The 24,989-nt window shown below is 50.8% G+C and overlaps 1 protein-coding gene across 1 annotated transcript in view; it reads right to left on the minus strand.

The window, feature by feature from the left end:
- CRY2 (cryptochrome circadian regulator 2) overlaps nt 1–24,989 on the minus strand; it is a 499,904-nt gene that overhangs the window by 104,283 nt on the left and 370,632 nt on the right. Inside the window, exon 9 of the mRNA XM_085646709.1 lies at nt 10,842–11,044. Coding sequence (XP_085502835.1) covers nt 10,842–11,044 — 203 coding nt within the window. The remainder of the gene's footprint in view (nt 1–10,841; nt 11,045–24,989) is intronic.

Raw genomic sequence — 24,989 nt, forward strand, 5'->3', positions numbered from 1 at the left:
GTCCAGTTTCGCGCCAGGACTGGGGTTGGAGTGCCCCAGCACCGGTTTGAACTGGACTATGCATGGGACACCTTGTGTGCCCCAGGCAGTGTCTCGTTTCATTCATCCCTCCCTGCCCCAATACACTAAGGCCTGTCTGGGGTGGTGCTCGCACCTCCCAAGGCAGGAAACCTATTGTCCAAGCCTCCCTTGCCGGGATCACTCTCAGCAGCAGGAGGTCAGACTTGTGTCGTGGCAGCAGCATCCATTTTGTGATGCTGGGGCTCTGGTTAACTTTAACCGGGTAAGTAGGTTACAACATGTCTTCTCCCTCTAGAAGGGAGGGATAATATCCTCATCCCCAGAAATGGGATGGGGGTATTATTCCAAAGTGTTAGACACCTTACACGACATGTTTCGATACAGCCAAACCATAGTTACCATAACCGTTTAAGATTATAAGGCACTTTAAGAGTATATGGTAGGCTATATCATAGAACAGCTATAAGGACATGGTTCCGAAAGCTGCAGACAGGCTCAGCTCATGCTAGAGCACCATCTCACATGTTACCAAGCACTCTGCCTCCAGGATTTTCAAGGCCTGCCATAGGAGTGGCTGATAGGTACACATGTGTCTATATCTAAGATAGGTATAGGAATACTCCACCTAAGCAAGAGGTGATTACACGACCTTGCCCCAGCGGAGTGATCAGCCAGTTGTGTCATAATGGGAGGCCAGGTCAGGGGTGGCATAATACATGCTGCAGCCCCTGGTAGGCCTAGGGTACACCTATGCACTGGGTACCTAAGGTACACTGTACAGGGGCCAATAAGGTGATCCTATCCAAATGGGTTATGCACCTAAAGTACATAGTATTAATTTAGAGAGAGAACAGCAGGGCTGTGGGTCTGATTAGCAGGCCCACAGCCACATCTAAGTCGAAAACCAGTAAAGCAAAAGCAAAAAGTGGGGGTGAACATAGAAAGCAGACCCTACTCTCCTACACAACCCCCCCCCCCCAAACTTAGGGACATTAAACTAACCTTGACCAGTTGAGTCTTCATGTTCTAAGTGGAAATATCTGGAGAGTCCATCTGCATTGGCATGGTCAGTCCCAGGTCTATGTTCCACTGTGAAGTCCATCCCCTGTAGGGAAATGGACCACCTAAGATGTTTGGGATTTTCACCCTTCATCTGATTTAGCCACAAGAGGGGCTTATGGTCTGTCTGAATCTTGAAGTGAGTGCCAAACAAGTATGGCCTCAGCTTCTTCAGGGCCCAAACCACAGCAAAGGCCTCCCTCTCAATAGCTGACCAACGTTTCTCTCTAAGGGTCAGCCTTCTACTTATAAAAGCAATGGGCTGGTCTTGACCATCTATATTAAGTTGTGAAAGAACAGCTCCCACACCCAACTCAGAAGCATCTGTCTGGACAATAAACTCTTTGGAGTAGTCTGGACTTTTCAGAATAGGTGCACTGCACATGGCCTGCTTCAGGTCATCAAATGCTTTTTGACAGCTTACTGTCCACTGAACTTTCTTTGGCATTTTCTTGGAGGACAAGTCGTTAAGTGGTGTCACAATGGACCCATAGTTCTTAACAAACTTTCTGTAGTACCCAGTCAGGCCCAAGAAAGCTCTGACCTGAGTCTGGGTAGTTGGAGGAGTCCAGTCCTTTATGGTCTGGATCTTGCTCTCCAGTGGTTGAACCTGACCCCCACCAACTAGGTGGCCCAGGTATACAACCTTGCTCTGCCCTATCTGGCACTTAGTGGCCTTGATAGTGAGGCCTGCCTTTTGCAGGGCCTCTAAAACATTCCTCAGGTGGACCAGGTGATCCTCCCAGGTGGAGCTAAAGTCAGCAATATCATCAAGATAAGCTGCACAGTAATCATCCAACCCAGTAAGGACTTGATTCACCAACCTTTGGAAAGTGGCAGGTGCATTCTTCAAACCAAAGGGCATTACCACAAATTGATAATGTCCTCCTGGGGTCGAGAAAGCAGATTTGGCCTTTGCATTCTCAGCTAGTCTGATTTGCCAGTAGCCTGCTGTCAGGTCAAATGTGCTCAAAAACTTAGCAGCTGCCAGTCTGTCAATGAGCTCATCTGCCCTAGGTATTGGGTGGGCATCTGTCCTAGTGACAGCATTGAGACCTCTGTAATCCACGTAAAACCTCATCTCTCTCTTACCATCTTGGGTCTGAGGTTTTGGCACAAGAACTACAGGACTAGCACAAGGGCTCTCTGAAGGTTCAATGACTCCCAGCTCCAACATCTTTTGTACCTCAACTTGTATGCAGTCCCTGACATGGTCAGGTTGCCTGTAGATTTTACTCTTCACAGGCAGACTGTCACCAGTGTCCACCTCATGGGTGCACCAGTTGGTCTGACTTGGGGTCAGAGAGAACATATGTCTGAAGGTTAGCAGAACTTGCCTGCAGTCCTGTTGCTGATGGACAGTGAGGCTGTCAGAAAAGACCACACCATCAACTGAGCCATCATCAGGGTTCTGAGTCAACAGGTCTGGGAGAGGGTCACTCTCTTCCTCCTGCCCCTCATCTGTAGCCATGAGTAAGCCCATGTCTGCCCTGTCAACATATGCCTTCAATCTGTTGACATGAAGCACCCTGTGGGGGCTTCTGGGAGTCCCAAGGTCCACCAAGTAGGTGACTTCTCCCTTCTTCTCAACAATAGTGTGGGGTCCAGACCATTTGTCTTGGAGTGCTGCTGGGGCCACTAGCTCCAACACCCACACTTTCTGCCCTGGCTGGTAAACAGTCAGCACAGCCTTTTGGTCATGCCAAGCTTTTTGGAGTTCTTGGCTTGCCTCAAGGTTTTTAGAAGCCTTCTTCATATACTCTGCCATCCTGGAGCGGAGACCAAGTACATAATCCACTATGTCAAGTTTGGGTTGTGTGAGAGGTCTCTCCCATCCTTCCCTTACTAAACATAGGGGTCCTCTTACAGGATGCCCAAACAAAAGCTCAAAAGGGCTGTAGCCAACCCCCTTTTGTGGGACCTCTCTGTAAGCAAACAGAAGGCAGGGTAAAAGGATGTCCCATCTTCGCCTAAGTTTGTCTGGTAAACCTTTTATCATTCCCTTTAGGGTTTTGTTGAATCTCTCAACAAGCCCATTGCACTGTGGGTGATAGGGTGTGGTGAACTTGTAGTTCACACCACACTCCTTCCACATTGCAGTCAAATATCCTGACATGAAGTTGGCACCTCTGTCAGAAATTACCTCCTTTGGAAAGCCCACTCTGGAGAATACTCCAAGCAGGGCTCTTGCCACAACAGGAGCTGTTGTGGTCCTCAGGGGAATAGCTTCTGGATACCTGGTGGCATGGTCCACTATCACCAGTATAAATCTGTGCCCAGATGCGGTTTGTGGGTCCATTGGTCCTACAATATCTATGCCCACTCTTTCAAAGGGAACCCCCAACACAGGTAGTGGTATGAGGGGGGCCTTTGTGGTGCCACCTGATTTGCCACTGGCTTGGCAGGTGACACAGGAGCGACAAAACTCCTTGGTTTCTTCTGACATATGGGGCCAGTGAAAGTGAGGGACAAGCCTGTCCCAGGTCTTGTTCTGGCCTAAGTGTCCTGCAAGGGGAATATCATGGGCCAATGTAAGAAGGAAGCCTCTGAACTTCAGTGGTATGACCAACCTCCTGGATGCACCAGGCTTGGGGTCTCTAGCCTCTGAATACAGTAGCCCTTCATCCCAATACACTCTATGGGTACCTTGAGCATTCCCTGCAGCCTCAGCAGCAGCCTGCTGTCTGAGGGGTTCAAGAGAGGGGCAGTCTAATTGAGCCTGCCTCAGATCTGCCCTTAAAGGTCCCCCTGTCCCAAGAAACTCAACCTGATCAGGTTCAAGTTCTTCTAGGGCAGTTCCTTCAGGGCTCTCAGAATCATCCTCCTGTGAGGGCTGATCCACGACTTGAGTCAGGGGGGAAGGCACAGCCTTTACCCTACTGCTCTTTCTCTTGGGTTGTGACTGGTCCATAGTTTCAGGATCCAGCACTTGTTCAGTGGTGCACTTTTTGGCCTGTGACCTGGTCACAGCAAGGACATGTGCATCTATCCCTAGCATTTCTGTATGGGTCCTATACTCCACTTCAGACCAAACTGAAGTTTCAAGATCATTGCCTAGTAAACACTCCACAGGAAGGTCTGAACTAACAACAACTTTCTTGAGGCCAGTTACCCCTCCCCAGGAGAAGTTAACAATAGCCACACTATGGGAGGTAGTGGCATTGCTAGCGTTGGTCACTAGGTAATTCTCACCTAGTATGATCTGTCCAGGGTCCACAAAGGCAGGTGTCACCATTGTGACACTAGCCCCAGTGTCCCTGTAGGCCTGAGCCCTTCTTTGGTTGATAAAAGGAGTCTGTCTGTACTTGCCCAGGTTACTGGGGCCTACAGTAGAGGACAAGGCTAAGTCCCCATCACAGATCAGAACAGCCTGAGTAGGTATTCTGACTAGGCCAGAATCCTCCTCAGTTCCCAGGGTTAACCCTACTACACCCTTTTGCTGGGAACCAACACTTACAGCTGAACTATGGGGTACAGTTGCCTTAGGGGCAATGGTGGCTGGGGGCTTATCCTTTTTGGTGCACTCACTAAACCAATGTGAGTTGGACTTACAATAGTTGCACCATGGTTTCTTTTGGCCATCTTTCTTTTTATCCTTTTTGGGACCACCCTCCCCCTGAGCCTTTTGGGGGCCTGGTGAAGACTTCTGGTCTTTTTGTTTCTGATCATTACCCTTCTGGTCTGCCTTTTTCTGATCACCGCCCTGGTTATGATTTTTCTGCTTCACTCTAGTCCTGACCCATCTATCTGCCTTCTTTCCCAATTCTTGGGGAGAAGTCAGATCAGAATCAATCAGGTGTTGATGCAGTAGCTGGTTTTGACAGTTGTTAAGGATTTGTTCTCTCATGATCAAATTATAAAATCCTGTATAGTCCTTAACCTTACTTCCCACTAGCCAGCCTTCCAGAGCCTTAGTGGTACAATCTACAAAGTCAGTCCAGTCCTGAGTCTGTGTCTTCTGGGTATCCCTGAACAACAACCTGTATTGTTCAGTGGTTAGGCCTAACCCATCAATTAGAGCACTCTTCAGGACAGTGTAATTGTCTGCATCCTCATCACTAACTGTGAGGAGCTTGTCTCTACCTTTCTCAGAGAAGGAGAGCCACAAGATAGCTGCCCACTGACTTTGGGGTACCTGCTGTACTTTGCAAGCCCTCTCCAAAGCAGTTATCCATTTGTGGATGTCATCCCCACACTTGTAGGGAGGGACAATCTTGCTCAGGTTTCTATTATCATAGTGCCTGTCTCTATCCTTAGGGATATTGCTGCCACCAGTGGGTTCTAACACACTTAACTTTTGCTCTCTAGCCAGAGCAAGCTTCTCCTTGGCAAGGGCAAGTTCTTCCCTCTCAATCCTTAGATTAGCTTCCCTCATTCTGGCTTCATGCTCTTTTCTCTGGGGGGAAGTCATTCCCCTGTGAGAAGAGGCATTAGAGATGCTAGAGACATGGGAGTGGATGGATTCCCTTGAAGGGGATCTGTCTCTCCTGCTTCTCTGGTTAAGCCCACTTGGGAGTCTGTATGGGGGGACCCCATGCAAACTCCCATGTAAGCTTAGGTTAGCCTGGCTAAGTCTTCCTACTTGGCCTTGGATGTCTACCTCCTCATCTGAAGTCCCATCTGACTCATCTGTAGTGGGTAGACCCTCCCCTGTACCTAGGGTACCAGCCCGTGAAGCCCTAAGAGCATCATATTCCTCTAGGATCTGTACTAGCTGAAGGAGGGTAGGGTTTGCACCCTGTTTTAACTTTCTGGAGGTACACAATTGTCTCATCTCCTGAAAAGTCAGGGTATCATATCTAGAGGGGATCTTTTTCAGACCTGCCCCTCCTGAGAGAGCATCTCCTTGATCTCCTCCCAGAGACATGATCTAGTGAGGGTGTGGTGTGTGCACCTACCTACACTAGTTGTTTCTACTAAACCTCTCTAGTAGTTGTAGTCAGGGTGTGTTACTCCCTTCAACCTACAACAACTAAGTCCAGTAGGACTTAAGTATTATAATCTATGTTATATGTACCTAAACAATATCTGTGTGATCTTTCAATTTAGTATCTCAAGAATACAATGGTTTTACAACAGCAAGCTCAGATCCCAACCGCTGCTCACCAATGTGAGAAGTTGGCCTGAAGTATGATGTCACTAGTTCTAGTGTACACCCTATATCAGTCCAAACAACCCTTATGGTGATTGGTTCTAAAGTCAACCTTATAGACCAGCTATCCTAGTGGTAGCATGGACAAGAGCAGTCTTAGGCTAAACTCTGAATGGCATGTGAAGCCAGCTGTGATACCATATATAATCCCTTGAATACCAAATGAAAGGACACCACAACAGATATATATATAAAATAAAGTGTATTTATTCTAGTCAAACCCTCAGCACTCTTTATGAGATTCGAGGTAAGTACAACACAGTCTTATTCAAGCATACATTAAGTCACACAGGTAGGTAATACAGTTAGGCCCTAGGGGCCACGCAAACCATATACTAAAGAAGTGGTATAAGGACCACTGTCACGGAAATAGAATAGGCCTAGGCCTAGGGAATCGCTGGGGCTACACTACACTACCAACAGTTAGGAAGTGGGAGGCCCACGGGATTCAGGTGCAGAGTGGAAACACTCACGCGTGATGCGTATAATCGATAGAAATAGTACAGTTTAGAATTAAGCAGTTTTAGGACACTTCTGAAGCAACTAGGAAGTCGAGACTCGGAAACTAGACCCTAGGATAGTCACTACCCTTGTGAGCACCGAAGTACCCAAGTTACCTAGCCCACAGGCTGCGGGTGCATAGGTGTGAACTTGCGTCGGGTTTCGTCGTGGACTTCTATGGATGCCTGAAGGAAAGTTGCTGACAGGCAGTCAGTGCAGAGTGTCCGGTGGATCCCAAGGCCGGGATCAAGAAGGAAGGAAACCTGCAAGCAGAAGGGACAGAGTCAAGGTCACTAGCCAGTGACCACGTGGAACCAGGACGGAACCAGGCGATGTCGTGAAGATTGCAGGTGAAGGGTGAAGCTTGTCGCAGCAGCCACAGGTACCAGGAGACGTCGAGGACGACCAGGACCAGGAGGCGAGCTGTCCCACGAAGGCTCTTGCTGTCGGCGGCGTCGAAGTCGAACTAGGACTCACCAAGCCTTGGCAAGCGGAACCCACGAAGAACGGAGGACTTGCTTCTGGTGCAGACCAGGAAGGTCTGGGGTGCTTCTCGTTTGCAAAGAAGCGGGAGCCAGTCTGGAGGAGCCAAACCAGCAGTGAAGATTCAAAGGTGTGTCGTCACAGAGGCCGCTAGCCAACGGGCAAGCAACCGGACAGACGCGGCAAGCAGGAAAATGCAGAAGGGCCCCACGCAGGACTCGTGGAGTGTGGGGGGCTGATCTTCGGTGCAGATGGTGCTTGGGGTTGGGGCTTCTCAATCCCCGGTGCACAACTTCGAGGGTACCTCAGAAGCTGCGCTGGAAGATACTCGCCACTTTTCCCAGGTAGCCGGTCCCATGTCTCTCGTCGCCTCCACGGATCTCAGCTCGGCTGTGGATGTGGATCAGGGTCGGAGAAGTCTGGAAGTCAAGGCTCTGGTCGGGCTCTGCAGTCGGTCCCTCGTAGAACTTTAGCAAAGGGTAGTCTCTTGATGGTGCCTGTTTGCACAGGGTAGCCACTCCTTGGCCACAAGGGAGATTCTTCAGTCTTCTTCTTTCGTCGAATGTCGAAGGTCCAGAGTTTCTGTTCAAGTTGCAGGTTCAGGATAATCTAATCTCCTGGGGCCCAGCTACCACACTTATACTAATCTGGGGGGCTGGGTTGCCTGCTAGGTCACGCCTTATGGGTGGGACCTGCGAGGGGGGTGGTTACACCCCCTTCCCTTTGTCCAGTTTCGCGCCAGGACTGGGGCTGGAGTGCCCCAGCACCGGTTTGAACTGGACTATGCATGGGACACCTTGTGTGCCCCAGGCAGTGTCTCGTTTCATTCATCCCTCCCTGCCCCAATACACTAAGGCCTGTCTGGGGTGGTGCTCGCACCTCCCAAGGCAGGAAACCTATTGTCCAAGCCTCCCTTGCCGGGATCACTCCCAGCAGCAGGAGGTCAGACTTGTGTCGTGGCAGCTGCATCCATTTTGTGATGCTGAGGCTCTGGTTAACTTTAACCGGGTAAGTAGGTTACAACATGTCTTCTCCCTCTAGAAGGGAGGGGTAATATCCTCATCCCCAGAAATGGGATGGGGGTATTATTCCAAAGTGTTAGACACCTTACACGACATGTTTTGATACAGCCAAACCATAGTTACCATAACCGTTTAAGATTATAAGGCACTTTAGGAGTATATGGTAGGCTATATCAAATCAAATTTATTTATTATGTTTTGGCTCTCAAAGAGGGCCACATAAACATGTACAAACAAAACAACACAGTCATCAGAAATACGAAAATTGTAAAAACATAGTATTCAAACCGTAATAGGTACACTGCGAACCAACAGTCCCACATGGCCGGGCCGGCACAATCTTCCAGAGAATTTAATAAATAGCTAAAAATCCTTTAAAAAAGTTAAAAACATAAGCACAAAACATTTCATTTGGTGGGCAGTAAAGTGCATGAAGAAAATCTTGTAAAGTGACAATGCTAAGGCGAAGACAAATTACTTTAAGCCATCTCTTGCGCAAGCTGCGTAACATAGGACAAATCAAAAGTACATGCATACAGTCCTGATTATTTAATTTACATAGATTGCACAACGGTGAAGTGCCATGCCATTTAGACAACAACACGTTAAGAGGGATTAAGTCATAACGTAATAAAAACCAAAACCTACGAATCCCATGTGGCAGGTTCCACTGGGCATACGGTTGGGGCTGTTTCAACCTATAGGAGGAGACCAGCAGCTCCACATTCCTTTTATTTCCAACTGTTTTTTTGTCGGATTGAAAACAGTACTCCCAAGAGGCCTCCCTGAGGACCTGCTTTAACTGCGTGGGAGAATAGGAGAAAAGAGCGCTTTCATCCAATCTAAGGATTTTCACAGCCCTTCTAAAATTGGTAACAAGTTTAGAGAACTCCTTAAAATTGCCCAAAAGTTCATTTTTGAGTAAAACTCGCAGGGATCCCACTCTCGCTCTGGCTAAGTTGGCTACCCACCTTATTAAGGCGCACAGCCCCTGAACCCAGGCACTCCTGAGTCCGAAATCCAGCCTACAAGCAGCCAGTGAACAAGCATTATTAAAATTCGAGAGGGATCTTAGGAGTTTTCCCTCAGTCTTATGGCAAAAGTCCCAATATTTTATCTCAATTATTTCTATACCGTACAAGATGGTTGCGGGGATTTTAGCTCTAAATACTTCTAGAAGACTAGAGAAATGTCTTTTCCCCGTTGCCAGGTATAGGGACTTTAACCCATTACCTTGGGCAAGAGCTTTGCAGGAGCAATGCTCTATATGAGAATTCTCGCTCATATTGGCTGAGAATATTTTCCCTAAAAACGTATAACAAGTTACGACCTCCAATCTAAGCCCTCCGATGGCCCAACCAAAATTAGTAGAGCGACATTTCTTCCTACCGGCAATACACATCACTTTACTTTTATTAATATTGATCTTCATATAATGCTCCCCAGCAAAGTCCTGAAGAGCCTGAAGCCTATTAGCCAGACCCACGGGAGTTAAGTCGAGCAATAACACATCATCGGCATACATCAGACAGGCTATTGGCACCCCTCCTAGCAACGGTGCAATCCCCTCACTACGGGACACAGCTGCCGGGAGGTAGGCTGGTAGGCTATATCATAGAACAGCTATAAGGACATGGTTCCGAAAGCTGCAGACAGGCTCAGATCATGCTAGAGCACCATCTCACATGTTACCAAGCACTCTGCCTCCTGGATTGTCAAGGCCTGCCATAGGAGTGGCTGATAGGTACACATGTGTCTATATCTAAGATAGGTATAGGAATACTACACCTAAGCAAGGGGTGATTACACGACCTTGCCCCAGCTGAGTGATCAGCCAGTTGTGTCATAATGGGAGGCCAGGTCAGGGGTGGCATAATACATGCTGCAGCCCCTGGTAGGCCTAGGGTACACCTATGCACTGGGTACCTAAGGTACACTGTACAGGGGCCAATAAGGTGATCCTATCCAAATGGGTTATGCACCTAAAGTACATAGTATTAATTTAGAGAGAGAACAGCAGGGCTGTGGGTCTGATTAGCATGTCCACAGCCACATCTAAGTCGAAAACCAGTAAAGCAAAAGCAAAAAGTGGGGGTGAACACAGAAAGCAGACCCTACTCTCCTACAATGGAGACATGTAAAAAGGCTGTGATATAACATGAGATGATATACTCTGATCAATAGCCTAAGGACGGATAGGAGAGACTATGAGGGATAACCTATGGAAAGGTCAGAGAGATGTGCAAATGACTGGTCTATAACTGAAAGAGATGTGCAATAAACTATGGAAAGCCATTTTAGGTTAACACTCCTCACAGCCACTGGGATCAAAAATTAAATAAAACACACGTTCCACTAACTGTGGCGTGGATGCGTCACCACAGGCCTAACAGCAGGCAGTACGTCTGTTAACTGATCTCTAAACTTGTTACGTAGGTATTCTAGTTTTAGATCACTTAAATTAGCCAGTTCCTGACCCCATAATAACGTTTGCCAAATATATTCTATATACTGAACTAACCACAGTACAGTTTATTAGCAGCCCTAAATTCTGAATCAGTTTACGGCATACATGTAATCACATCAGAAGTATTTTTACTTACAGAGGCCACGATATCGAGAGAGCTGCTGGTAGATCTGCTTCATGCGCTCAATGTTAAGTCGGCTGGCCTCAGCATGGTTTACAATTGGCTTTGGGTAGTCTACTCCAATGATGCACTTGGCTGCTTTCTGCACAGATTCTGGTGCATTCCAGGGTTCATAAATGTATCTTGAAGGATATGCCTTTAGTTTTGGCAGGTATCGCCTTAACAGAACAGAAAGCTTGCACATTAGACTTACTTAAACTCTTCGTTAAAATACTTAAACTTTAATTACAGTCAAGTGAACAGTTTATTTTAATGACTTTACATCTGGAACACTGATAACTTTCTTTACTTTCTTTTTTCTGTTGTGTCTTGACTAGTATGCTTCATTGGTCCCTTGTCCACAAGGCAGCCTGTCTGTGTGAAGGAATATTCTTTTTTAGGGGGGATAACCAATTTTGTTGAATGTTTATACATGTAATATAGACATAATATAACTTGTTGCACCAGCCCCAAGTCCCAGACATAAAATAATGGCACAACAGCAGATAAATCAGTGACACAGCCTCAATCAATCATACACCTGAGCCCCAACCTATAATATTCCAACCATTTGCCCAATATTTTAAAGTGTGTTTGTGTACAGCCCCTTGCCTCATAGATTGTCTGTTATTGTTTTGCATACCAGGTCACCCCCTTTCTCCAGGCAACCACAGTGGGGTTTGGGGGCTCTTCCACTTACAATGTCCAAGGAGACCATCCCCACAAGTCTTTTCTCCCCTGCACCCTGAGTGTCCCCCACATCCTCTAGGATCCCCAGTATAGCAGACTTAGGTGTCCGGTCTACTGTGTGCCCTAAGACTCAGAGAGGGTGCCCCTGACACGGCTTCATAAATGTGCTATCACAGACATTTCAAAACCATACGGAAGAAGTCGGCATCAGGCCAAACGCATTGTGTAATGGTTGGCTTTGCGATGTGGTCCGCGTGCCATAGGCATCTGGCGTAAGAATGGTGTCATGGAGGTAGTGGAACTGGATCAGCCGGAATCAGGGGGATACGTAGATAACTCCTGGGTTGCCATTACCACCTCACACCAGTCGGTATCGTCAAGGTTTGCCATTTAGCTTTCCTATTTCTGTTTAAGTTGTCTTAGTGGCTCCAGGGCGTTGCGTACCAACGTGTGATAAATGTGAGAGATCCCCTACCCTCCATATCGGACCAAAAAGGAGTTTAGCTTCGAAGGGGTTGAAATCTGGGAGATTATCCCATTTTGATTGCTACAATGCTAGGGCGTGCCAGAGCTGAAGATATTGATGGAATTGTGTCTGGGAGAGCTGAAAGGGGCTTTGTAGCTCTTGGAAGGAACTCATGTGAAGGAACATTCTTAATAATAATTGTCACACAACTCAGCTATCTATAAAGTTCCATCACCTTTACTGACACTTAATATCAATGCAAGCTATTATTTGATCGAGAGTTTTGTGAACAGTGTGTATTATGGTTATGTATTTTACAGTATATGTTTGCAACCGTCACCTCATTGTGATTCAGACCTTATGCATTTTTACACAGGTGTAGGTTTACAGATCAACTGTCCATGAAAACTCTTGTAGCGCTGGTTTCCTACCATTAGAAATACTATTCCAACTTAAGCTTCATAACTGAGATTGGTGGTGACCTGCACAGAGTGTTACCATACTGTCATACGTCTTTTATGTTACACTGCCCCACCAGTCACAGCAATAATGTACATTATAGTTCTCTGCTATGAACATAAACACTTTGACATGGGGTAACACATCACTTCACAGTAATTGACACACCTGCTATTACAACTTTCATACACACAAGTGAAATAACATTACTGAAGACTCTCATCACCGTGGGTAGGGCATTTCTACACTCTCTGGCATTCCATAAATCAAGTGTTCTACAACTCTTCTAGTGTGGAAGCACAAGAAATTAGTAACCTGTAACTCTAGTTTGCCATTGTTGGTACTGTTCACATATTCACATGCTTGAATCATTCCCAGTCATCAGGCAGAGAATCCCCAACAACTTTAAATAGCAATAAACAGTGGGAGTGGCCTCAATGAGCAAGTTACTTACCTTCGTTAATAATATATCTGTAAGAGACATATATTAGCTATAGATTCCTTACCTTAGAATTACCCCCAGGCGTCAGACTGGATCACGAGAATGTTTCTTCAGCAGTACCCCTGTGCGTCGGTAAGTGGCGCTGGTTGACTCCAGCGCCGATGCCACGTTCGCCGTTGGCATCGTGATCGCCGGAATGACATCGCAGTATCCACTTAGAGGCCGCCCCTGCGCGCTGACGTCAGTCCTTTACATGACATTTCACACCAGAAGCGCAGAACCATGCAAGACACTGACCACTGGTGCACAAAACTAGGGCGCTGAAAGGGAGTCCATTGCTCTAGAAGTCATTTCGCAGAACGGAGAGGATGGGTGGGGCGGTAAGGAACCTATAACCAATATATGTCTCTTACAGATATATCATTACCGAAGGTAAGTAACTTGTTCATCTGAAAGAGACTATTAGTTATAAATTCCTTACCTTAGAATAGATACCCCAGCAATACCAACCCCGGAGGTGGGTCTGCGGACCAAGTTCACACCAGAAAGTCCTGGAGAACTGTTGGACCTAACGCCCTTGAGGTAGCTTGGCTCAGGTCAAAAGGCTTTTATCCCACTATGGCCTATCGTGTTTGCATCACACTCAACTCACACCTTAGCGCAACACCACTTAAAAATGACACTACACTGGATAATTATAAAGTTTAACAGAAGTCTTTATCTTTCCTTCTCAAACGTGGTTATTCAGGTTCACTTTTCAGGGTAAAACATTTCATTGCATTTAAATTGACAGTACCATTCCCTTCTCTACTTTTGTACAGCAGCTACTTAAGCCCCCTCTGAGATTCCCATCCTGCCTTGACTTAGGAGCGCTAAGTTAAATCCTCACAGAGAGCGCTCCACACAACATTTACATATTCCACAATTTCAGAAAATCATTTAGTCTGCATGGTGTTCTTCTGACAGATGGTTCCCCTAACGGCTATCCTTTCTGACTCTTATACTGTCATTAATAATCAACTCATTACATTTAGATACTAGCTGGAAAAAGACAATGCTGCTGGCAGTCAATTAGTTATCTCTAGGCAGTTTATTTGTAGGTTACTTCATTACCAAGACTAATCCATTCCAGATAGGCAGTACACATGAACTCTCGCTGTCACTAGAACTCGATCTGCTGCCTTCAGCGCTATGCTTGAAACTGCTATTACATTGACTTGAGTCACACATGTGGTTGTGCCAAAGTGCTGGTATTTACCACTGGCCCCTGGCTTCCCCAAGGAACAAACAATCGGTTCTAACGGGCCCTCATCTGGCCTTCAACACGTACTCTCTTGTACCTTCCCCCGTGTGATATTGCCCAGCTTACTGTGTACACCTTGGGTCCCTCTCATAGGAAGTTTGGCGATGCCGGGAGGTGCGCTCCCTCTCTTCGTGAAGCGAAGTTCACTGGTTGATAAACGGAAGTCCTTCCCGGGGGGGTGGTGGGGGGGGGGGCGAGGACCGAGCACAACCACCGACTACCTATCCCACAGGCTTCTCCGTAGTATGGTCTCCTTAGTTGGTGGGGGGTCTCGCTCTAGCGCTCACTCACCGCTGTTGTCCCCCTCTTCAGTGGACTCCTAGGCTAGGCGCAGGCTTAATCCTACTCCGCTTCCTCAGGGGAGGCGCGCCCGCAGCCACCCGTAGCAGCGCGGCTTGCGGGGGCGCGGCCTTCACCCTGATCTGGCAACAGTGGGGCGGCGCTTCGGCGTCTGCCCCGCTCACGTGACAGCAGGACGGCGGCTTCAAGGCTGAAGCCCGTCCCTTTCTTCCGGAGTATGATTCTCCTCACCCTGACAGCGGCGTCACTTGCTCACCGGTCGCTCACATGAAGCCCTTCCACAGAACTCTCGGCAACAGCGGGCCACCTCCGGAGGACAACAGGCAACCTCCCGACCTCTGGGTGGCGGCGGTGATCGTTCCAGGTAGGGACTCGTGAAAGAAAAGGGGGGGGGGGCTGAACTTAAGGGTGCCAAGATTTTACTGGAGCGGATGAATGGGCTAACAAAGCTCTCTTAATTCCTGGGCACGGACATCTCCCCTTTTAGTCAGGAATGAAGGACAATCGCTAGGGCCAGTCTGATTCAGCATCCCAGGCACAACAGGGATGAGGGAAAGGTAGTCCCAGACGGCGATTCTTCCCCTGGTCCTCCCTCAGGGATACTGACTACATGGGAGCCCCCAGCGGGACGATGACCTCCAAAGTCATTGGCTGTGTTCAGGGACCGGTCAGAAGGTTGAGGGTGGTGTCAGCTGAAGAGGGAAGTCGTGCAGACCCTAAGACCTGTCCATTCCCTATCTAGCGCAGCCACCTCCCCATTCAGGTGCCTTACTCCTGACTACCTCACAGCTCAACTAAGTCCTAAAATGGCCGCCCCGCCCTCACCTCTATTTATCACCTGGGGCCTGACTGGCCAGAGTGGCCCAGAAGGTTCCGGAACCTCTCATGGCAGTCTATGGCCCAGGTTCTGAGGCGACAGTTGGAACCACCATTTTGTGAGACTAACCTCCCTCTTCCTGTTTCTTCAGTGAAGCACCTTGCGCCTCTCCCTCAGCTAGTGAGAAAGGGGCGCCCAGAGCCTCTACATCAACACCAAAAAAAGTTAATGGACAGGAATAAAAAAATGAGAGGGTAAAGGGAAAAAAAATAAATGAGGAGGGAACAGCCAAAGGGCTGACAGGTCTAACACGCGTCCCCCCCAGCTGAAAGTGGGGAGAGCTACCCAATCCCTTGGGAGTTCTCTTCACTAAGGCGGAAATACATGGAGAGACCGTCAACATTGGCGTGGTCCACTCCTGGGCGATGTTCCACCCTAAAACCCATTCCCTGTAGGGAGATGGACCACCTCAATAACTTGGGATTCTCGCCCCTCATTTGCATCAGCCACCTGAGGGGCCGGTGGTCGGTCTGAACCAGGAAGTGCGAGCCAAACAGGTATGGCCGCAGCTTCTTCAGAGCCCACACCACCGCAAAAGCCTCCCTCTCAATCGCACTCCACCTCTGTTCCCGGGGGAGTAGTCTCCTAGACAGGAAGACCACAGGTTGGTCCAGACCCTCCTCGTTGAGTTGCGACAGCACTGCCCCGATGCCATGCTCCGACGCATCCGTTTGGACGATGAACTCCTTGGAGAAGTCAGGGGCCCTGAGGACAGGCGCCGCACACATCGCCTTTTTCAAGGTGTCAAAGGCTTGTTGACACCCCTCGGTCCAGACTACCCGTCGAGGGTGCCTTTTAGAAGTGAGCTCAGTCAAGGGAGCCACAATAGTACCATACCCCTTGACGAAGCGTCGGTAGTAGCCAGTGAGGCCCAGAAAGGCTCGGACCTCCATCTGAGTTTTGGGGGGTTCCCAGGCCATGATGGTTTCAATCTTGGCCTGGAGGGGTTGCACCTTGCCCCGACCCACCACGTGACCGAGGTACACTACCGACCCCTGCCCGATCTGGCACTTACTGGCCTTGATCGTCAGACCCGCTTGCTGCAAAGCCTGAGGGACAGCCTGAAGGTGACACAAATGGTCCTCCCAACTGCTGCTGAAGACAGCGATGTCATCCAGGTACGCAATCGAAAAGGCCTCCATCCCGGAGAGGACCTGGTTCACCAGCCGCTGAAATGTGGCAGGGGCGTTCTTGAGCCCAAAGGGCATCACACAGAACTGATAGTGACCCTCGGGTGTGGAGAAGGCTGACCTTTCCTTTGCTCCCTCTGTCAGGGAGATCTGCCAGTTCCCGGATGTAAGGTCAAAGGTACTTAGATATTGGGCAGCTCCCAACCGGTCAATGAGCTCATCCGCCCTCGGGATAGGATGAGCATCGGTCTTTGTCACAGAATTCAGTCCCCTGTAATCCACACAGAACCGGAGTTCTGGGGTGGTGCCCGGCGGGGCAGCTTTGGGTACCAGTACCACCGGACTGGCCCAGGGACTGCTTGAAGGTTCAATCACCCCCAGCTCTAGCATCTTGGTGACTGCTCCATGGATGCTAGCCTTCACCTTATCCGATAAACGGTAGGACTTGTACTTCACAGGTGGGCTGTCCCCTGTGTCCACATCATGGGTACACAGATGAGTCCTTCCCGGGATAAGGGAGAACAAGGAGGCATACTGCTCCAAAACCTGGCGGCAGTCCCTCCGCTGTCCGGGAGTTAGGGATGGTGAGAGGATCACTCCCTCCACCGACCCATCCTTTTCCTGGGACGCGAAAAGATCAGGAAGAGGTTCACTTTCCTCTTCCTCTGATCCATCAGTCACCATCATCAACGTGCCCTCAGGTCTCTCTTGGTGGGGTTTGAGGCGGTTGACATGGAGCACTCGATGGGGCTGCCTGGGGGTCTTAAGGTCCACCACATATGTGACCTTACCCTTCTTTTCAATCACCTCAAAGGGGCCTGACCAGCGATCCTGGAGGGCACTAAGCTCTCCAGGCTCCATAACCCACACCTTCTGGCCAGGCTCCAGCTCCACCGGGTGAGCATTTCGGTCATACCATTCCTTCATGACCGTCTGGCTGGCTTCTAGATTTTCGGAAGCCTGCTTCCACAACCGAGCCATTTGGCTACGAAAGGCCAGCATATAGCTCGCCACATCCGGGGGAAGTTTTCTGGGAGTCCTTTCCCATCCATCCTTCACCAGGCTGAGGGGTCCACGCACAGGGTGTCCGTACAACAGCTCGAAGGGGCTGAAGCCCACTCCCTTCTGTGGTACCTCCCTGTAGGAAAACAGCAAACAAGGTAGGAGGACGTCCCATTTCCTCCGCAGGCTCTCGAGCAGACTCCTGATCATGCCCTTTAAGGTCTTGGGGTGATAAGGGGTGGAGAACCAGTAAGTGACTCCACACTCTTTCCACATAGCCCGCATGTATGCCGACATGAAGTTGGTACCTCTGTCTGACACAACTTCCTTGGGGAACCCCATCCGGGTGAAAATCCCCATCAGAGCCTGTGCCACCGCAGGTGCAGTAATGGTCCTCAGAGGAATAGCCTCTGGGTACCGGGTGGCATGATCCACCAGAACCAGGATGAACCTGTGCCCGGAGACGTTGGTGGATCTAATGGCCCGACAATGTCGATGCCCACCCTTTCAAAGGGGATGCCAACGACAGGCAGTGGTTCTAGGGGAGCCTTCAGCTTCACCCCTGTTTTCCCACTAGCTTGGCAGGTTACACACGTCCTACAAAAAGTGTCGGACGTAATCCTCATCTGAGGCCAGTAGAAATGGGGAACAAGTCGAGCAAAAGTCTTATCCTGTCCCAAGTGTCCTGCCAAAGGTATTTCGTGAGCCAATCCCAACAGGAAGGCTCGGTAACGCTGGGGAACTACCAAGGCCCGGGATGACCCATGCACCGGAGCCTTGGGTTCGCTATAGAGGAGACCATCTTCCCAATATATGTGGAAGTTCCCCGAATCGTTACCCGCTGCCTGGGCTTCGGCCTGTCGCCGCAAACACTCAAGAGTAGGGCACTCCTTCTGGGCCCGACAAAGCTCCTCCCTAGTAGGTCCTCCCTCCACCTGCCATTCTGCAGGGGTAGGTAAGCCCTCCAGGGAAGTCACATCCCCCTCTGTAGACTCCGGGACCACTTCAGTCGCCCCATCCACCTTCTGAGGTTCAGATGCCGGGGCAGGCTTCCCCTGTCCCCGTTTACCCTTTCTGGCAGCTGGTTGGGCCTTTGTCCCAGGCTCCAACCTCTGTGAACTCCCTCTTCGGGCAGTCACGGACCGTGTGTTGGCACAAGTCCACTCAGGTGTCCCCAACATCTCCATGTGGGCCCTGAACTCGACCTCCTTCCATGCCGAATGTTCAAGGTAATTTCCCAACAGACAGTCGACCGGCATGGCAGGGCTTATCGCAACTCGTAGAGGACCCGCAAACCCTCCCCACTCACAGGGAATCTGGGCCACCAGATAGTGACCCTCTCGGTTGTCAGCCATCACAACCGGGTGGACTACGTTGGGAACCACCTGCTCTGGGGACACCAGCTGACTCCTTACCATAGTCATGCTGGCTCCTGTGTCCCTCAGAGCCTCCACCCTCTGGGCATTGATGGTGACCCATTGCCTGTACTTAGAGGTATTCGAGGGCACCTGGGTCTTAGGAACCATCTCACAATCCCTTAGGGACACTAATGTTAGCCCTGCCCACTCACCTCCCCTGTCTAGGGGCAACTCCTCCCCGAGCACTACACTCGCCACCCCAGGGGTCTTTCCTCCAATGGGAGGGTGTGGTCTCTTGGGACACTTGGCATCCCCCTTGTAGTGCCCAATCTCGCCACACTCATAACAACGGACAACCCTAGGCTGCTGACCACGGTCAGGATAAGGAGGTTTGTGGGGGCCAACCTTAGGGGGGAATCCTAATCCCTTTCCTTGCGAACTCTTTTGGGGGCCTTTAGAGAACTCCTTCTTTTTGTCTCCCCCCTCTTTCTTCTGGGGGGCGCCCTGACCAGCCCCTTGGAAATTCCCTCCAGTCCCTTTTGAGGATACCCGGGTACTTGCCCAGATATCTGCCTCCTCTGCAAGCTCCCTAGGATTAGTTAGCTTGCTGTCCACCAGGTGTTGACGCAGCTCCGGAAAACTTTTCTCGAGGAGGTGCTCCCTTAAAATCAGGTTATACAACCCCTCGTAGTCTTTCACCTCACTGCCCTGTACCCAGCCCTCCAAGGCCTTCTTGGCGTAGTCCAGGAAGTCCACCCAATTTTGGGTGGCCAGCTTTTGACTACCCCGAAATCTCTGCCTGTATTTCTCAGGGGTCAGCCCAAACTTTCTAACTAGGGCGACCTTCATGGTGGGGTAATCGGTCTGTTCTCGCTGCTCCAGAGCTAACAGGGCATCCCTCCCCATCGGAGGCATATACCTATATAGACCACCCCCCCCCACTGAGCTTCGGGGATCCCATGGGCTCGTAAGGAGATCTCATAGGCAGCCAACCATTTAGCAATGTCATCCCGACACCATAGCTGGTGACTACGTCCTTTGGCAGATAGGGTCTGGGCTCCCTGGTGATCTCTCTATTTACGCTGCCACCAACGGGACTGCTGGGGGTTCCAAGCTGTAGGGCCTTGAGATCCAATTCTTTTAAATGGAGCTCATGGAGGAACGTCCTCTCCTCCCTTTCTTTCTCTAAGCGGGCTAGATCCATTTTGAACTGCCTCTCCTCCCTCCTGTCAACTAAGTCAGCGGAAGACAGGCTCCCCCCCGAAGCGCTACTACCCGCTCTTGAAGGGGCACTAGGTCCTACGTCCATGTTGCCGCTCTCAGGGAGGAAAAGTAATTCAGTCCCTTCCGTAATGTCCGGTCCTGGCCCCTCCGCCTCCCGTTTTCCGCTAGGGTGGGCCATAACCCAGGCTCTCAAGCTAGTTTGGAGTTCTATTTTCTTCGCCCCCGGCTTAAAAAATACCTCCCTCTCCTGGCAGAATTCCTTTAGTTGGGTTACGGTATACTCTTCCAGCCTACCCAACTCAAACTCCATCCTACCAGGTGGGACCCAACACTGCAGAAGAAAACTTCAAGAAAGGAGACCCTTCCTTTAAGAGGAAGTACACCACAGGACAGGACAATTTCGAAAAATTCCAATCAGGGAGACAACCTGGCGAAAACTCCAATAAAAACAATCAGGTGTAGGGTGTGACGCGCGCTACACTGCTAATGAGTGGATGCAAGCACAGACTCAGGATCCCACCGCTGAACACCAATTTGTTGGACCTAACGCCCTTGAGGTAGTTTGGCTCAGGTCAAAAGGCTTTTATCCCACTATGGCCTATCGTGTTTGCATCACACTCAACTCACACCTTAGCGTAACACCACTTAAAAATGACACTACACCGGATAATTATAAAGTTTAACAGAAGAACAAGTTACTTACCTTCGGTAACGATGTATCTGTAAGAAACATTAGTTAGTTAGATTCTTCACCTTAGAATATCCCCAGGCGTCAGACTGGATCCGGAAGATTTTTCGTCAGCAATACCCCTTGCGCGTCGCTAGGCGTCGTCTGCGGCTCCGCGTCCGTCGTCGTGCGCCGGAATGACGTCGTCGGAGTACTTAGACGCCGCCCTCGCGCGCTGACGTCAGTTCTTGTACATAGCTTTCCGCGCCAGGAACGCAGAGCCATGCAAAGACCGACACTGGTGCCAAAAAGAAAATCTAGGGGCCTGAAAAGGATAACCTTAACCCTAGATGTCAGTTCGCAGAACGGGGAGGATGGGTGGGTCGGTGAGGAATCTAACTAACTAATGTTTCTTACAGATACATCGTTACCGAAGGTAAGTAACTTGTTCATCTGAAAGAAACACGTTAGTTAGATTCCTCACCTTAGAATAGATACCCAAGCAATACCATCCCCGGTGGTGGGTCTGCGAACCAAGATCACACCAGAAAGTCCTGGAGGACAGAACGGCCAAAGAAGCCATCCCTCCGGACTTGGCTGTCAAGGCAATAATGTCTGGCAAACGTGTGTAGCGAAGCCCATGTCGCCGCCTGACAGATGACCTGCAAAGGGACACCCCGTCCCAAAGCAGTAGTAGCCGCTGTGGCCCGAGTAGAATGGGCGCGCAGCCCAACAGGAGGGTCCTTTTTTGCCAAGGAGTAACAAATTTTGATGCACAAAACGACCCACCGAGAGATGGTCCGTTTGTGCACAGCTTTCCCCTTCTTAGCACCCACGTATCCAACGAAAAGTTGGTCGTCCACCCGGAACTGCTTTGTGCGGTCCAAATAAAAGGAGAGCGCACGTTTTGGGTCCAGACGGTGGAGCCTCTCTTCCTCTTTGGAAGGATGCGGAGGCGGAAAGAAGGTGGGCAAGGTGACAGACTGCCCAAGATGAAATGGAGTCACCACTTTCGGAAGAAAGGAGGGACGAGGCCGAAGGACAACCTTGTCCGGATGAAGAGAAAAGGAGGCTTTGAAGATAAAGCCTGGAGCTCACTCACCCGTCTAGCCGAGGTGATGGCTACCAGAAAAGCAGTCTTAAGCGTCAGCAGACGAAGAGGACAATTATGAAGAGGCTCAAAGGGAGCACACATGAGAAATGTGAGAACAAGATTCAAGTCCCACTGAGGCATTACAAAAGGGACAGGAGGGAATGTGTGAGTAATGCCTTTTAGAAAGCGTGGAACTACAGGGGACTTGAAAAGAGAAGGCTGATCAGGAAGCCGCAAGAAGGCAGAGATGGCAGCAAGATAACCTTTCAGGGTGCCCAGGGCAGAGCCCTGCCGGGCCAAAGAAAGAAGAAACAGTAGAACCTCAGAAAGAGGGGCGGAAAGGGGATCCACAGCCTTTGCTGTGCACCATGCCACAAATTTGTTCCACCAGCAGGCGTATACCGTCTTTGTGGAGGAACGCCTGGCTGCCAGAATGATATCACAGACTTCAGGAGGCAAGTCAAATGGCATCAACTGCCGCCGCTCAATCTCCACGCATGGAGGTGGAGGCTGGACAGGTTCGGGTGGAGGACCGTCCCCTGCTGCTGCGACAGAAGATCCTCCCGAAGGGGCAGACGCATCGGAGGATCGGTCAACATACTGAGTAGCTCGGGATTCCAGTACCTTCGTGCCCAATCCGGAGCCACCAAGATGACTTGGGCCCGGTCGTGCCTGATCTTCTTCAGCACTCTGGGCAGAAGTGGTATAGGCGGAAAGGCGTACAACAGACCGCAACTCCACTCGTGACGAAAAGCGTCGCCGAGCGAGTGCCGCCTTGGAAATTCCAACGCGCAGAACTGCTGACATTGCGCGTTCTCTTCGGTGGCGAATAGATCTAACCAAGGCTCTCCCCACTGCTGAAAGAGATCTTGCGCCACTTCGGAGTTCAGACGCCATTTGTGATCCATCATGCACCGGCGGCTGAGTTTGTCTGCTCTGGCGTTCAGAGAGCCCGCCAGATGTTGAACCACTAGGGTGACGCCCTGGTGTTCCAGCCACATCCGGAGGCGCAGAGCCTCCTGACAAAGGGTCCACGACCCCACCCCGCCCTGTTTGTTGCAATACCACATGGCGGTGGTGTTGTCCGTGAACACCTGCACGACACTTCCCCTGACAGAGGAAAGGAAGGCTTTCAGTGCAAGTCGGATCGCTCTCAACTCCAACAGGTTGATGTGGAGACGAGACTCCGCCGGAGACCAAAGGCCTCTGATCTCCGCCTCTCCCATATGGCCACCCCATCCCAGGAGGGACGCATCCGTCACTACGACATGCTCCGGTTGGGGAAGGGAGAGGCTCTTGCCCTTGACCCAATCGCGGTCCGTGAGCCACCACTGCAACTGCTGTGCAGTGCCCTCCGAGATCAAGACATGGTCGGACAGGTTGCCATGATGCCGGGCCCACTGAAACTTTAGGTCCCACTGCAGAGCCCGCATGCGCCGCCTGGCGTGATGCACTAGTAGGATGCAGGAGGCCATCAGCCCCAGAAGCCGCAACACTAGCCTGACCGAAACCCAGGATAGAGGCCGAAAGATGGGAATCAGGGCCTGTATATCCCGGACCCTCTGTTCCGGTGGATAGACCCGGAACTGCGCCGAATCGAGAACCGCTCCGATGAAGAGGAGCTTTTGAGAGGGACTCAAGTGTGACTTCGGCACGTTGATGGAAAATCCCAGCAAATGCAGGAGATCCGCCGTAGTCTGGTGGTGGGAGACGACTGTCTGGGGCGAGCCCGCCTTCAACAACCAGTCGTCGAGATAGGGGAAGACTGGAACCCCAGATCTGCGCAGATGAGCTGCGACCACCGCCATCACTTTCGTGAACACCCGAGGGGCACTGGTGAGGCCGAAGGGGAGCACGGTAAACTGAAAGTGTTCTTGGCCCACCGTGAACCGCAGGTAACGCCGGTGGGCCGGCAGGACGGGGATGTGGAAATATGCGTCCTGCAAGTCCAACGCTACCATCCAGTCTCCAGGGTCTAGGGCAGCCAGAACCTGAGCCAAAGTTAACATCTTGAACCTTTCCTTCCGGAGGAAGGCATTGACGTTCCGGAGGTCCAAGATAGGGCGTAGGCCCCCTTTGCCCTTCTTGGGAACCAGAAAGTAGTGGGAATAACAACCACAACCTACTTCTGGGCTCGGAACGCGCTCGACGGCCCCCTTGGCCAAGAGGGCCGAAACTTCCTCGTGGAGAAGATTCAAATGATCCCCCGAGATACGGTGGTGCTGCGGTGGCATGGCTGGAGGAGTCGTCTCGAAGGGGAGGGAGTAGCCCCTTCGGACGATTTGCAGCACCCACCTGTCCGATGTGATGGACCGCCAGTGGAGCAGGTGATGGCGAACTCTGCCGCCCACTGGCGTGGAATGGGCCTGAAAGCTCGGACTAGGAAGGCTTTGAGGCGGATGCTGCCGGGGTGGATGTGGGCTGACCTTGTCGTCCTCCAGAACCGCCTTGGCGGAAACCACGTCCGCGACCGCGCGCAGGTTGGTTCTGCGGCTGGTGGCTAGGCATACGTGAGGAGGCACCCCTTCCTTGGCCACGAAAGGGGCGAAAAGCGGAAGTTTGCGACCGCGGTGCCGAGAGGCCCAAGGACTTGGCCGTAGCCCGGGAGTCCTTAAAGCGATTCAGCGCACTGTCCGCTTTCTCGCCGAAAAGGCGAGTGCCATCAAAGGGCATGTCCATGAGGGTGCTCTGGACATCGCCCGAAAAGGACGTGGACCGCAGCCAGGCGTGACGTCTAAGCGCCACTGAGGTAGAAATCGCCCTACCCAGCGAGTCCGTAGTGTCAAGCCCACATCGGATAGCATGTCGCGCTGCATCCCTCCCATCGGCCAGAGCCTGGGTAAGTCGTGTCTGGACCTCCTCCGGACACAGGGGCAGCACGTCCTCCACCGTATCCCACAGAGAGTGGGAATAACGGTCCAAGAGGCAGGCGGTGTTCAAAGACCGCAGGCCCAAACTAAGGGAGGAGAACAGCTTTTTGCCAAACTGTTCCAGCCTCTTGGAATTCCGGTCCGGCGGAGCGGTCGGGAAGGAGGATTGGGAGGTAGAGGCCTGGATAACCAGGCTCTCGGGGGTAGGGTGTTGGGACAGAAAACTGGGGTCGCCCGGAGCAC

Source organism: Triturus cristatus, chromosome 3_1, assembly GCF_964204655.1.
Source record: "Triturus cristatus chromosome 3_1, aTriCri1.1, whole genome shotgun sequence".
In the NCBI taxonomy this organism is placed as follows: domain Eukaryota; kingdom Metazoa; phylum Chordata; class Amphibia; order Caudata; family Salamandridae; genus Triturus; species Triturus cristatus.